The sequence below is a fragment of the Hyperolius riggenbachi genome, chromosome 8 (genome assembly GCF_040937935.1).
Source record: "Hyperolius riggenbachi isolate aHypRig1 chromosome 8, aHypRig1.pri, whole genome shotgun sequence".
NCBI classification, from domain to species: domain Eukaryota; kingdom Metazoa; phylum Chordata; class Amphibia; order Anura; family Hyperoliidae; genus Hyperolius; species Hyperolius riggenbachi.
The window spans coordinates 205,057,382-205,073,677 of record NC_090653.1 but is presented as its reverse complement, the minus strand read 5'-3'; the positions used below and the strand labels follow the sequence as shown (position 1 = coordinate 205,073,677).

The following is a 16,296-nucleotide window of genomic DNA, read 5'->3' as shown; positions in this document are numbered from 1 at the left end:
ATATGAATAAACATGAACATACCACAAAATCCTATTTACTAGTAGTTTTAGGACTTACTTGGCGAGCAAATTACATTTCAGTTTGTATTTATCCAGAAACACTGAAAAACTCAAAAAGGGTTAACAAACTTAAGCAACCCCTTTTTGTACAGCACAAAAGAAGATGTGGGAGCTGCATGCATTACTGTTACTACGTCTAGTAATATCTGCAACAATAATAATGTATACATTTTGGTTAGGTAAACTACAAAACAACAGAGCATTTGCCTGACAATCTTTCAAGCCTGAAAAATGCTCTAGTCATTAAAGATATTGAAGGCCATGGAGCAGATGAGGTTAAAAAGACAATCTAGCTTCCCGTTTACTTAAAAAAAATGTGAGCTGCAGTAACCTGTAAGTTAAAAACTGTTTGCCTCCAGCTACTTTTTTGTCTCTGCCAATCCCAGGCCTGTAGGCGGATAGGGGGGAGGTGTTATCTGTGTGAAACGTGAGTGACTGGAGTGTAGTCTTTCTTCATGAAGGACGTAACATAGCTGCAGAGATGGTTGGTGAGTGTCCAAACATCACCCATTATCAGGTCCTTCATAATCATTGCATACATGGCTAATTTTGACTCTGGATACATTTCAGGAATAAGGATTTTCCTTTTATTGGTGATCACGAATATCCCCTGGACGTTACAGCTTTCTGGCACAGGTTAGTAAAGTTTCCAAACTCTCACAAAAGTTTATTTTATCTGTATACTAGCACTGAAGGCTTACTATATAGCTCCTAAATTCCTCTATTACATAGTTGTAACTTGTATTCCACACATATCAGGAGGAAGACACCTTATTAGTTTCTTGAAGTGCAATTTACAATGCATGCTACAGATGTGCTGCAGTTTCCCAATAAAATTATGTTTAAACACAGACACGAACTCTTTATAATAACATAAAGCAGTATTGTGTATTCACTCACTCAGTGTTACTGCATCAGAAAAGTGCCCTGTATTTTGTGACATTATGTTTAGTCGGAAAGTAACGAATAGAAGATAGAAACAATTGCATATGAATACATACATATATATATATATTCAAATATTCAGGAAAATATCTGGTTGCCCCATGATGTGTGAAAATATGTTAGTTCTAATTTGACAAATTATTTTACTTTTTTTATATAGTTATTCAGTGTATTCCAGTGTTCTGTGATTTGTACAATGTGAGCAGTTCACCTTTCTCTGTACAAAGCTGCCTTAAAAAAGAGTCAGTATATTTAAGTTAAATAAATGTTATTTTTGGATGACGCTGGGTTACCTATACTACAAGAGGCACTGGCTGATTTAATAAAGCTAAGAGGAAAGTCAACAAACACTTGATGCTTTCTGACTGCCATACGTGAATTAAAAGGGAAAAAGCGTTCCATGTTGTTTTTATATAATCATCAGTGACGTCTCAATAGGTAATGCAGAGGTAGCGACCCCATCAGGACCCCTGGACCAGATTGGCCCTCCTTCAACTACTTTATTAACCCTTTATGGGTCCTAAACTGGTAATGATCACCGCTCTATGGAGTTGATTCACAAAGGTTACTTATTTTTCACCTTAAAGGGAATCAGTGAGGAAAATATAAAGAAGTTATACATACCTGGGGCTTCCTCCAGCCCCATACGCGCTGATCGATCCCACGCCGCCGTCCTCCTCTGCCCGCAGCTACGAGAACCGGCTCCGCACTGATCCGTCAGTCGGAGCCAGTCTAAGAGTAGCAGAGGTGCGCGCTTTGCGTATCTCTGCAGGAGTGTATGGAGAGATACGTAGAAAGCGCACTTCTCCTGCGTAGCCCGGCTCCGATGACTTCAGCGACGAGAGCCCATTCTCGTAGTTGCGGGCAGAGGAGGACGGCGGCGTGGGATCGATCAGCGCGTATTGGGCTGGAGGAAGCCCCAGGTATGTATAACTGCATTTTCATTTTTTTAGATAAGGTTCCTCTCTGGTTCCCTTTAACTGTAAGGAGTGCTAATGCTGGAGATAAACAAATAAGGAGAGATAAATTATGAGATAAATAGATAAGGAGAGCTAAACTATGATTTAAGTCAGTAAAGGAGAGTTATACAATGAATTAAGTCAGTAAAGGAGAGTTACACAATGAGTTAAGTCAGTTAAGGAGAGCTAAATCGTGAGTTAAGTTAGATAAGGAGAGCTAAACAATGAGTTAAATCAGTTAAGGATAGCTATTAGCTAAATCATGGGTTCAGCCATTTAAGGAGAGATAAATTGTAAAAAGGAGAGTAAGGTGAGATAACTTAACAGAAAACCTTTGTGAATCGGGCCCTCTGTGCTTTCATTAGTTGTAACCATTAATAGATTGTTCTCCTCCTCAGCTTACACCTCTCTGACACTGCAGCTGTCCTTGGCAGCTTTTGGTGCTCAATATCAATTGTTATGTATAGAGTGCTTGGGGGGCCCAATGCAAAACTCGCACTGGGGCCCAGAGCTCCTAAGCTACGCTACTGGTAATCAATACTGCATGTGATCTAATTACAGAGGAATTCCAAACACATTCTTATAACTTGTTGATTTTTTTCATGTAAACTATAAAATAAATTGTTGCAGAATGCAGATATAGCTGACATCCAGAGACTTTTCTAAAGTTTACCTGTAAAAAGAACAGATTACACTAACTTTGTTACAGGCAAGGACATGGCTGATCTCTGTCTCCTCCCTTCTCATTCTGCTCCTCCCAGCTATCCAGCGGCGACAGCTGCTGAAATCTTAGTACTATATCAAGCAGAAAATACAACCATTGCATTTCTTCCTTTCTGGTCACTGAGCAACTGTAGGCAAGATAAGACCATGGCAGTGTCATGTAAAGCCAATGCTGTCTACCGATCCCCATCTAACCAGTGGCCAGAACAGGAGGGACATAGCAGTGACCACCAGGAACACAGCAGCCAGTCACTGTTGGATAGAAGCAACAATATGGCAACAAAGAAACAAAGAGATGCTATCACCAGTCTCTCTGCCTACAGTTCCACTTTCATTCACCATCCAAATTGATAGCATCATAACTGTACCAGGCAGCTTCCATGGACAGCCATATAAAAAAAGAGGAGGTCTAAGACTCTGACTGGCCACCTGCTGGCCCTGTAAAGGTTACAGCAGAGTTCAATGGCACACTTTCAACTATCTTCCATCCTATGTCATCTGCTACAGTTCACCTCTTCCCTGTGTTTGTGGCAAGCTATGTCAGCTGTAATGATAAGTCATCTCTTGCAGTCAGAGCTTGACCAATTTTATTTATTCTAGAGTTGTCAATCAAGCATTTGAAGAAGTTAGTGCAAAGGTATTCATTAACAATGCGATTTTTAGTGAACAATCACATTTTCAATCAGATCATTAAGATCGAAAGAAAAAAGTATATTTAATTGAGACACAGCATTAAAGAATTCTAACTATTCCAGATACCAAGAGCAGTTGTGATCACATATATAAAAAAATTCCATCACGCCGATTGACCAGTTCTTTAACTCTTTTGGGACGTTGCAGCTCTGGCCCCTTAAAGATGTAAAAAATATAAAAAATATACATACCTGGGGCTTCCTCCAGCCCCTCCAGGCTGATTGCTCCCTCGCCATCCTCCTCCAACGCCTGTATTATACACAGTTTTCTCCAACAGTCTATAGATTTGACTGGAGGGCAAGTCCCAGAGCTGGGGTCCCAAGGATGCCTAGCAGCACATCATGCACAAACATTAAGCAACAGGTGGTTTGGTTTTGGATTTATATATTAACAATACTGGGGTAGAAAATTCTTTAAAACAATTTTAAGTAATGTCGGAATGTGAGTGCTTTCATAAATAATTCACCTTGTGACTCACAAAGCCACTTTAAAAAGAACTAGCATGAGTTTAATTAGCTTGCTCATATTTAATCAGTGTGTATCTCCACTTCCTATAAAAGATGCAAAAGAGATACTTGGGAATATTGATCAGGGACAGTGATTTTTTTCACATATAGAGAGAATTTGTAATTAATGAGTCAGGTCATCTATTTTCGCTCTTAGGCCTCTTTCACAGTGGGACGTCGCGTTTGATGCGACTTTAAAGTCGCACAACGTACCCCTAACGCAGCGCATGAAGGTTATGAAATTGGATGTTATTTTGCACTGCGTTATGTGTCTCTTGGTGTGCCGTTTTTGTTGCATACTGATGGAACGAAAATGGCGCGTGCGTTACATTAAAAAAAAAAAAAAACTTTACTGAGCATGTGCAACACACAAAACGCAGCAGATACATTGCTAAATGCACAGCATGCAGCACTTTGTAAGAACGCTACACGTTACACACTAACGCAATGTGTGCACTGTGAATGTCGCACAGACTTTGCATTGCTGTGCGTTACTTTGCGTTAAAGCACTGTGAAAGAGCCCTTAAAGATAAACTTTATTTAACATAGAACAGTACAAAATATTAAAATTGTATATAAAAAAGCAAAACGTCATGTATAGCCATTACAAATTGCATCAGAAAAGAACTTCTCTTGATATGTATCTCCAAAAACTGTGTATATTGGGGACAGGGCAACAGGATAATTCTCTTATGCTGTGAGAACAACCTGTACAGTGACCAGGATAAGCTTACAGTGGAGTTTTGTACTTCTAATTTACTTTTACATCACAAATAGTTGATTCAGCCATGGAAATCATAATTTTCTATGTATTTCGTTAACAAAAGTCCATAGTAGAGTTCACTTCCTCAGGAGTTGTTCCCCGCTTAAAGGGACCCTAAGACAAACAAATATAAAAGCTTTATACATACCTGGGGCTTCCTGCAGCCCCCTCCACACCGATAGTTCCCAATCCCATGCTGTCTTCCTCCGCCTCCTTGCTTGCTCTATAGAAGGCTTGTGTTCCAGCGCTGGCTCCCCTGTTTGAATCCTCTACCACGGGAGGCTTGATAAGTCTTCGAGAGCCCAAGTGCAACATGTGAGAGGAACGGGAATGCTCAATAGACCTTCCCCCTCCTTAGGTAAGTATCCGTTTGTTTGTTTGTTGTTTTTCGATTCCCATTAGCTTTAAGCAATGGAAAATGATTGGAGTGCGGTGATCCCACTGAATGACGTGGTATGGAACAGTAAAGAGAGCAGCACCACCACAAATATAATTGTCAAAATAGTATTGTGTTATTACAAACAAACAGCAGCATAATAAAACAGTGACATCATTTCTTGGTTAGGAAAAGCACCAGTAATGCAATAACATATACATAACACTACATCACAAGAGTAAAACAAGATATAGATTCCACTACACCGTAAATAATTAAAACCATCTAAAACACAACAAATTCACCTCAAATGACCCCATGAAGTCAGTAATTTCTGCAAATACTAAACATGAGAGGAAGCACCCTCTGCACATACACTGACACTGCTGGAATGGGCCTGATCCAGTTCACCTTTCTCCTAGGTTTTCATCTAGGTGATATTTTCAAATTATAAATAAAATGCCTTTTAAGCCACCAGCAAGCAAGAAAATACTCAGAATAATTTTGGCAGTACTTTTTCACCTACTTTTTCAATGCAGAGTGCAAAAGTTATTTTAAATAGAAGATTAAAAATGATCTCCTAGGAAAAACATTAGGAGAAAAAGTGAATTGGATCAACTCAATATCTCTCCCTACACACTAAGAAATTCAGAAGAGGATCCCCTGGATGCCTAGATCCAGTCTGACGAAAGAAAAATAATGTGGTACTAATATGTAAACTTAATGGTCCAGATCCAATTTTCTCCTAAGTTTTCTCCTAGGAGATAATCATCTTCTGTTTAAAATAATTTTTCAGCACTCCACAACTGAAAAAGTACCGAAAACTCAGTGAAAAAGTACTGTCAAAGTCATTTTGAGTATTTTCTTGCATGCTGGTGGCTTAAAAGGCATTTTCTTGATAAGATGTGAGAATTCATGTAGGAATAAAAAAGGAGAAAAAGTGAATTGGATTGAGCCGTTAATGTCTAGCAGACCAAAACTATGCAATTAAAAAGGGGGAAGGACAAATATGTAACCAATAAGTATGGTGAATCAGTGAGATCTAATACCATTTTTAATACATGGACCATTGATCCCTACAAGGTTAACTAATATTAGTGGGTGTAAGGATTGTGAATCAGTGAGATGTATCACCACCAATTTGTATGGGAACCTTAAAAACATTTTTCTTGAAGGTATTTGTGACACACAGTTCTATGGTTAATATGAGATTCTAAGCACCAGAAGTTTGTTTGAAGGTAAATGTTTCCTGGTTGCATGTTCTAGTGTATCTCTATCACTGTACAGCAAGTAAAGGAAAGTTACTTTAGTAGGGACACAGAAATCAGTAAGAACCTGGCAGCTATTCTAACATTTACCACTGAACTGGGTTAGTGGATAGCACTCTCGCCTTGCAGAGCTAGGTCCCCGAGTTGGAATCCCAGCCCGGGTGCTATCTGCAAGGAGTTTGTATGTTCTCTGTGTGTCTGTGTGGGTTTCCTCCAGGCATTTCCTCCCACATCCTAGACTATACACTCTGTAAAGTGCTGCAGAAGATTTCAGTGCTATATAAATACTAAATAATAATAATAGTAATAATAATATTGATTGTCACTTAATGTCCATACAGCACCCATTAGGCGAGAAACATAATGGAAGTTTTAACCATTCCCAATTTTAGGAAATACACCACTCTTTCTCAACCATTTATGCTGCCTGGACGTGATCCTCACGTCCAGGCAGCTGCTGCTGTGCTTCTGCGCACTTCGGCATGCTCCCGCACGCAATCGCGTGCACACTCACGTGGCACTCCCCGGTAGCCCAGAGATCAATGAATGAGAACATGGTTCCCATTCATTGATCTAAGTCCCCGGCAGAGATATTTTCAGAGGCCGCGGTCTTTCTGGAAAAAAAGTTTCCCGTCCTCCTCATGCTTCCTGGAAGCGAGAAGGACTAAAAAAAAAATCTCACTATGGCCATCTTGTGGCTAAATAGTAAAACTACATCTGCATACATTTTTAATACAATAAACCCACATTGTTACATTTAAAATTAACTGTTTATTTCCCACACCAAAAATTACCCAAATAAAATTTTTAATAAAAAAAAAAATTACAATTAAAAAACAAAACAAAACAAAACATAACTTTTTAAATATGCATGTGAAGAGGGTATATTACAAACATTTTTTTAACCGGTTCAGCGCCGCAGTGCCGAAAATCTCATGCATCCGAGCAACGTTCACCTCCCATTCATTCGCCTATAACTTTATTGCTACTTATCACAATGAATTGATCTATATCTTGTTTTTTCCGCCACTAATTAGGCTTTCTTTGGGTAGTACATTTTGCTAAGAATTATTTTTTTCTAAATCCATTTTAACAGGAAGATTAAGTAAGAAATGAAAAAAATTCATTATTTCTCAGTTTTTGGCCATTATAGTTTTAAATTAATATATGCTACCGTAATTAAAACGCATGTATTTTATTTGCCCATCTGTCCCAGTTATTACACCGTTTAAACGATGCCCCTATCACAATTTATGGTGCCGATATTTCATTTAGAAATAAAGGTGCATTTTTTCAATTTGCGCCCATCACTATTTATAATCTTATAATTTTAAATAATATGATAACACACTTTCTTGACATGCATATTTAAAAAGTTCAGGCCCTTTGGTAACTATTTATGATGTTTTTGTTTTGTTTTTTAATTGTATTTTTTTTATTTTTTTTTTAATAAAAAGTGTATGTGGGTAATTTTTGGTGTGGGAGGGAAATTGCTAATTTTAAATGTCAGATAATGTAATTCTTTAATTAAAACTGTGTGTGGGTGCAGTTTACTATTTGGCCACAAGATGGCCACAGTGAGAAAAGTCCTGGATGCGAACGATGTCGCATCCAGGAACTTAAATGCAGGGGAGTTGTTTCCTGGGGGACAGAAATACCACGCTCTCTGGATAGAAAGCGTCGGTATTTCTGCGGGGAAGTTAGATCGGTGAATGGGAATTATATTCCCATTCACTGATCGGGGGGCTAGCGGCGGGCGGCGGGTGCACGCGGGCGTGCACCCGATCGCGCGCACCACGCAGGGAAAGCAGCAGTGCCTTTCTGGACGAGAAAGCTCATCCAGAAAGGCCGAACTGGTTAATTATAAGCTTGTAATTAGTGATGGACGCAAAACTGAAAAAATGCACCTTTATTTCCAAATAAAATATTGGCGCCATACATTGTGATAGGGACAAAATTTAAATGGTGTAATAACCGAGACAAATGGGCAAATAAAATACATAGGTTTTAATTATGGTAGCATGTATTATTTTAAAGCTATAATGGCCGAAAACTGAGAAAAAATGATTTTTTTCAATTTGTTTCTAAATATTCCTGTTAAAATGCATTTAGAAAAAAATAATTATTTGCAAAATGTACCACACAAAGAAAACCTAATTGGTGGCAGAAAAAAACAAGATATAGATCAATTAATTGTGATAAGTAGTGATAAAGTTATTGGCAAATGAATGGGAGGTGAAAATTGCTCTGTTGCATAAGGTGAAAAATCTAAGCTGGCTGAAATGGTTAAAGGATACCCGAGGTGACATAATGAGATAGACATGTGTATGTACAGTGCCTAGCACACAAATAATTATGCTGTGTTTCTTTTTTTCTTTCTCTGCCTGTAAGAGTTAAACATCAGGTATGTAAGTGGCAGTTCCTGTCTGAGTCAGGACTGGGTCAGACTACAGTGTGACCCTCACTGATAAGAAATGACAACTATAAAACACTTTTCTAGCAGGAAATGGCTTTTAAGAGCAGGAAAGAGATAACAAAGGTCAATAGCTCATAGATTTTAACTCTGGCATACTTCAATGAATGTGTCATTGAGAACAAACAATAAAACAGTAAACACTTAAAAAGTAAATTTAAATATAAAATCAAATTGGTGAATATCTTAAAAAGTCATTTTTAGGAGAAAGAGGATAATACAATTGTTTATTTCATTAGTTTATTTTCACCTCTGTTGTCCTTTAACCACTTCACCCCCCCAGTGCTAAATTTCTCCGTCCCTCTGCGCACTGCTTCACCCCCAGGGACGGAGAAAGGCGCACTTGTTTGTTTACTGGCTGGGAGTGGGCGGGGAACTCTCGCGCACACTCCAGCCAGCCCGCACAGCAGGTGACTAATTGGACGTTAGGAACAAGCGTTCCTTAATCCAATTAGCCTCGCCGATTGCGAGTAGAATGAAGAAGGCTTCAAACAGAAGCCGTCTTCATTCAAAACAATGTGAGATAAACAAACGTGCAGCGCGCGATCGCGCGCCCCCGCGCGCACACACACACACCCCGGCTCTGCAGTACAATGATTGGTTATGGGGACTCCAGTCCCCAATAACCAATCATAGTACATAAATACTGGAGTGGAAGCAGCGCTGAAAGGAAAAAAGCGCGCTGGTGTTTTAGGGGTAAAACCCCTCAGTTGTGAAATGGTTAAAGTGGAAAAGCAATGCCACTCTGTGCCAGAGGTTTGTGAATTACATTTTTTTGGGGGGGGAGGGGGGGGGAGAAACAGAGTGTATAGCATCTGTGTTTAAATCCAACCAGACATCTGACCTTGACCTAAATCTATGGTTACAGTCAGCATTCAGCCAACTGCATTTAATAGGTCTATAACCCTGTAACGATCATGCCCACCCATGTATCAAGTACAGTAGTTCCAAGTTTGTTTCTAATGTTTCTAGAAAAGTTCAGCCAGCTCAGTTCAGACGAGAATAAAATATCTCTTAACCTCTAATAGAGAAGATAGATTACCTATCTGCACTTTTTTTATAGAGCCAATAGTCAAAACATTTACAGCAAAAGTGACAATAAATGCAATGCCATTGCACATCGTTAATAGTGTGTAATGAGTCCCAGGACACTGGTTTCAAACAACATAGTGCATGTTTTAATCTGTGCTACGTTATGGAGGTTAAAGAGAACCTGAAGCGATAATTATATGGAGGCTGCCATATTTATTTCCTTTTAAACGATACCAGTTGCCTGGCAGCCCTGCTGATCTATTTGGTTGCAGTGTTCTAAATTACACCGGAAACAAGCATGCAGATAATTTTGTCAGATTTGACAAAAATGTCAGAAACACCTGATCTGCTGCATGCTTGTTCAGAGTTGGAAGGATCATGCAGTAATGCATGTATGACTTTGCAGCAGCTATGCGGCAAATTAACTACTTCCAGCGCAGAATGACGCATATCGGAAGTATGAAAGTCTCCATAGATTTTCATTGCCCTTGCGAAGGGGGAGCGTACCGCATAGCAATGTAATGCGGTAAAAGTGTAAAAGGACCCTAAAGTGTAGTGTTGGTAATCATTTTTTTTTAAAAAACACTAGCCTGCACCCATCACAATATCCAATACATTAGAAAAATGAAGCTTTACATAAATCAAGCTAAAATAAAAAAGAACTAGAAAAAAGAAAATCTATATCTTTTATCATACTCCTGTGTGTCATGAGAACTTTGGGTAATTGCACATCACCACATGTAAATTCGCTCATGGATGTGCACAAACAGCACCTCAGTGCTTACATTTTTATCAAATACACAGTTGAGAAACATATCAAAACAGGGCTATAGCTCTTTCAAAGGAAAGAGGAACAGAGTGATTTTAGTGATTATTAAGTATATTATTGTATTATATAATAAAATACTTTGTAAGGAAAAGTGAATAATGTTCACATAAGATTTCATAGAAGTGTTTTATTTTTTAATTGCAGCTAAGGCACAGAACACAAAGTAACAAAGAAATATGATATCTAGGGCACAAACCATTAGAAACCAAGGATTTCTGTACATCATTTTTATTTGCAGCTATTGGCAGGTTGTCTGGACAGAGTTTAAACCCACTTGGTCTTTTGGGACCTTAGTAAATTAGGCCTATTTTTATTACTGCTAGTGTGTCTGTGTTATCCTATTATGATGTATTGCAGGGGAGATAATTAATACTTTATACTGTAGGGAGTTGTTTTAATGGTGTATTGCTGTTGAAGAATATATATATATATATATATATATATATATATATATATATATATATATATACTGTATATATATATGTATGTATATATATATATATATATATATATGAGATCAAGCTATTTCTGGCTTGGCTTGTGGTTTTTATAATGCTATGTTGGTGTTAGATTAATTTTATTCTATATAACTGTTTGGCAATTATTTTACAATGTTTTATAATTTCATTGTTATATAATAAGGAATTACAAGGGAGCATTTCACAATTTTATTTTACCATTAGGTGATTTATCATTTAACTCATGTTAGATTGCTAAATGGTATTTTATTTCTATTTTTACATAGTTTTATATCTTATTTTTCTTATTTTTGCTTTCATTGTTTCAGTAGTAAGTGCTTTCTTATGTTTAACCTATTATGATGGCATTGATGGCTGCATGGCTTTGTACTGTGAGGCATTGTTGGCTGCATGGCTTTGTGTTGTAAGGCATCAATGGCTGTATGGCTTTGTACTGTGACACATTGATGGCTGCATGGCTTTGTGCTGTGAGGCATTGATGGCTGCATGGCTTTATACTGTGAGGCATTGATGGCTGCATGGCTTTGTGCTGTGAGGCATTGATGGCTGCATGGCTTTGTGCTGTGAGGCATTGATGGCTGCATGGCTTTGTGTTGTAAGGCATCAATGGCTGTATGGCTTTGTACTGTGACACATTGATGGCTGCATGGCTTTGTGCTGTGAGGCATTGATGGCTGCATGGCTTTATACTGTGAGGCATTGATGGCTGCATGGCTTTGTGCTGTGAGGCATTGATGGCTGCATGGCTTTGTGCTGTGAGGCATTGATGGCTGCATGGCTTTGTGTTGTGAGGCATTGATGGCTGCATGGCTTTGTGCTGTGACGCATTGATGGCTGGATGGCTTTGTACTGTGAGGCATTGATGGCTGGATGGTTTTGTGTTGTGAGGCACGGAATGATGCATGGCTTTGTACTGTGACGCATTGATGGCTGAATGGCTTTGTGCTGTGAGGCATTGATGGCTGCATGGCTTTGTGCTGTGACGCATTGATGGCTGGATGGCTTTGTACTGTGAGGCATTGATGGCTGGATGGCTTTGTACTGTGAGGCATCGATGGCTGCATGGCTTTGTGTTGTAAGGCATCAATGGCTGGATGGCTTTGTACTGTGACGCATTGATGGCTGCATGGCTTTGTGTTGTAAGGCATCAAAGGCTGCATGGCTTTGTACTTTGACGCATTGATGGCTGCACGGCTTTGTGCTGTGAGACATAGATGTCTGCATGGCTTGTGTTGTGAGGCATCGATTCCTGCATGGCTTTGTGTTGGGAGGCATTGATGGCTGCACGGCTTTGTACTGTGAGACATAGATGTCTGCATGGCTTGTGTTGTGAGGCATCGATTCCTGCATGGCTTTGTGTTGGGAGGCACGGATGGCTGCATGGCTTTGTACTGTGACGCATTGATGGCTGGATGGCTTTGTGCTGTGAGACATAGATGTCTGCATGGCTTGTGTTGTGAGGCATCGATGGCTGCATGGCTTTGTGTTGTGAGGCACGGATGGCTGCATGGCTTTGTACTGTGACGCATTGATGGCTGGATGGCTTTGTACTGTGAGGCATTGATGGCTGAATGGCTTTGTACTGTGACGCATTGATGGCTGAATGGCTTTGTACTGTGAGGCATTGATGGCTGGATGGCTTTGTACTGTGAGGCATTGATGGCTGGATGGCTTTGTACTGTGAGGCATTGATGGCTGGATGGCTTTGTACTGTGAGGCATAGATGGATGTATGACTTTGTGTTGTGAGGCATTGATGGCTGCATGGATTTGTGTTTTGAGGCACGGATGGATGCATGGCTTTGTACTGTGACGCATTGATGGCTGAATGGCTTTGTACTGTGAGGCATTGATGGCTGGATGGCTTTGTACTGTGACGCATTGATGGCTGGATGGCTTTGTACTGTGAGGCATTGATGGCTGGATGGCTTTGTACTGTGAGGCATAGATGGCTGCATGACTTTGTGTTGTGAGGCATTGATGGCTGCATGGATTTGTCTTGTGAGGTCTCGATGACTGCTTGGCTTTGTGTTGCGAGGCATTGATGGCTGCATGGATTTGTGTTGCGAGGCATTGATGGTTTTATGCTGAAAGGCTTTGATGACTGCATGGCTCTGTTTTGCATTGAGTGGACCAGTGTAGGAGTGCGCACGCCTGATGCATTCCAAGAGATGTAGTTCGGGAAATCTCCTGAACTACATATCCCGGCATGCAAGTTCATGTGCGTGCGATTTACAAAAGTGTTTTAGACAGTGATAAAATGCTGTTCAGTACCCTTTAACTGCCTGACAAGTGTGCAGTTCCGTCTCCCATGTGGAAGAGGCCTTAGGATGATCAGAAATCATTACTGAAAGGAGTGCATAGCCACATTATGATGAGTATTGTTATGTAATCACACTTTACTTTGAGGAACAGGCAAGACAGATAGAAGTCAGTACCGTTTTGCTTTTAAGGCGTATACAGCGGACCTTTTTCACACCACTGAAACATCTGCATGAGAAATAGAAAAAGGTTAGATTCCCATGTAAACAGGATACCATGGAGACTATTTTCTCAATGGGTCGGCTTCATATGTCACTTTCTCTCATTTACAGGAAACGTTTCATGCACGCCACAGCTTATAGAGTTCCTGTCTCATAATTCATTAAGTTTTTATAGTACCCTTGGAAGCACAGGAAGCAGTATTGGCAGTTTTAGAAAACCATATACTCTAACAGAAAGCTGTTTCAGTCTGTTTAGGCATTCATCAGTGCAACATGTGGAACTAATAAGCCAGTCTGCTGTAGACTGCACCTTACTTTTCAAATAATATCCATTCACTGTCCTGAAGTGATTGAGGCCCCTTCCACACTGGCACACTGCGTAACACCACGGGTACTATTCTCCATCGCAAAGGCCATGCAAGTCTATGGCGACATGCACAGTTCACATGATGTGATGCAGTGAAATGGACGTACCCAAGTACTGCACAGAGGCAACGCAAAGGTTGCAGTGCATTACCGCATAAAGCGCGCTTACCGCATGGAGTAATGCATGTAAATGGGCGACACAGGTATTGTGCACGACAGGAGCACGGTGCATGGACAGTCGGCAATCCCAGCGACATACTTCCTGCCCTGTAGTGAGTACATCATTAACCAGGGGGCGAGTCTATGCATATTACCCTGCCGCCACACGCAGGGTCATACAAAACCTAATTTCTGCAGTGTGATGCAATACGCAAGTCACACTGCATCACACCTATCTAATGTAAAATCGGCTTCAAAATTGTACTGGCCAATCATTTTTCGGTAGGAATTATAGGGTTACTACAAAAATCTTGTTGGTTCTAGTTCTGGTTCTCTATTATTTTAAAAGTCAAGGCAGAAGTATCTTCAGCATCTTGCCAGAGCTCTTTACCAGCAATAAGAGAAAGGAGCTTTTCTCTAATCATAGCTGACAACTGATCAATTGATCTACTGAATTAGCTGCAGACTCAGTTTTTGTTTTCAATCGTTTTTATTAAGTTTTCAGAAAAATAAACGTACAACTTGTAGCAAAATACAAATTACTTGACTGTACGGGTACAGCAACAAAGTTCAACAGTACATCATGTAACTGCAAGATTGCTTCATGTATGCATGCCTGTGCAGTAAGCATATTCATTGCTAGAGATAGCCTGAACTGTTCGCCTGACGAATAGTTCACGGCGAACAAAGGGTGTTTGCATTCGCCCCCTCAAGCGAACACATGGGGTGTTCATTTCACCCCTACACACTATACTGGAGCCAAACTTTGACCCCTCACCCCAGAGTCAGCAGACACATGGCAGCCAATCAGCTATCCCTCCCACCTGGACCACCCCACCTATCAAAAAGCCAGCACAGCAGCTATTTTGCAGTCTGTGCTTGGCAGATCAGGGAGAATGTGCTGCTGACAGGCAGGGCCGGTTCAAGTAACAGGTGGGCCCTAGGGCAAAATTAGCCTGGGGGCCCCCCAACAGACACCCCCCGAACAAAAAGCGTCATTCGAGGCCTTTTGTTGCAGCTAAATTTCCCTCCTGGGCCCCTGAGCTGGCTGCTGACCCTCCCCTAATCACCTCCCAACTTAACAGACTCTGCAGAGTCCCTGGGGAGCAACAGTTAAGATGGGGGAGGGACAACTTGGGGGCCCCTACAGGCTCTGGGGCCCTGGGGCAATTGCACATTTTTCCCTATGGTAGCTCCGGCCCTGCTGACAGGGTGGGTGTTAGATAGGCCTGTGTTCTGTGTCCTCAGCACAGATTCTTGCTGCTACCACATTGTCCTGAACAGCTAAGCCCTTCTTAGGACTAGTACATTGTTTTTCTTGCTGTTGCATTGCTGCTGCCTGTGTCAAGTGCACAAGTTAGCTGTTGGAGACAGGTCTGCTGGTCCTAGTAGTGCACCAACCATAACCAAATAACCCTTCATCACCACTAGTGGCATCTAGTATCCACTACTGCCTCCTGTATAAGGCCTCAGTGCAGAATCAGTGTTTTTTTGGTCACTTAGTTGTCAATGAACTACCTCAGCCTGACGATAGAGGCTGGAAAACCATGATCACCTGCACTCCCATGAACGTGTGCATAAGCACGACGGCCACTACTTACCACTAAACAAAGACTGCCGTTGAGAGGACTAATGCTACATACACACTTGAGATAAAAGTCTTTGGAAAAGGCAAGATCACAGACCAATTTTACCCCATTCCATGTAGTATGAGAGCCATACTCTACACAGTCTATTCTATGGAGCTGAACTCCTCATCAGATAAAAATCTTTGCAAGATCCTGCACACAAAGATGCTGTACACATTCAAAAGATCAGTATCTGCCAAAGATCTGTTCCTGCAAAAGATCCGTTCCTGCAAAATGCAATTCATAGTCTATATCTGCAGATCCTTATACACACCTTGTTTAACAGACATTCATCTGCATATCTGACAATCATCTGCAGATCTGAAGATCCATCTAAGTGGATCTGATCTGCAGATGAATATCTGTTAAACAAGGTGTGTATGAGGATCTGCAGATATCATAGACTATGAATGCATTTTGCAGGAATGGATCTTTTGCAGGAACAGATCTTTTGCAGATACTGATCTTTTGAATGTCTACAGCATCTTTGTGTGCAGCATCTTGCAAAGATTTTTATCTGATGAGGAGTTCAGCTCAATAGAATAGACTGTGTAG

General features: G+C 40.6%; 1 protein-coding gene across 2 annotated transcripts in view; it reads left to right on the top strand.

The window, feature by feature from the left end:
• The first annotated feature begins 492 nt into the window (after nucleotides 1-492).
• Nucleotides 493-16,296, top strand: part of PTGS1 (prostaglandin-endoperoxide synthase 1) — a 156,659-nt gene continuing 140,855 nt past the window's right edge. Inside the window, exons 1-2 of one of the 2 annotated variants that reach the window (XM_068249717.1) lie at nucleotides 493-548; nucleotides 631-696. In XM_068249717.1, the coding sequence (XP_068105818.1) occupies nucleotides 542-548; nucleotides 631-696 (73 nt within the window). In that variant the 5' untranslated portion in view covers nucleotides 493-541. The other variant, XM_068249716.1, reaches the window with a different exon arrangement.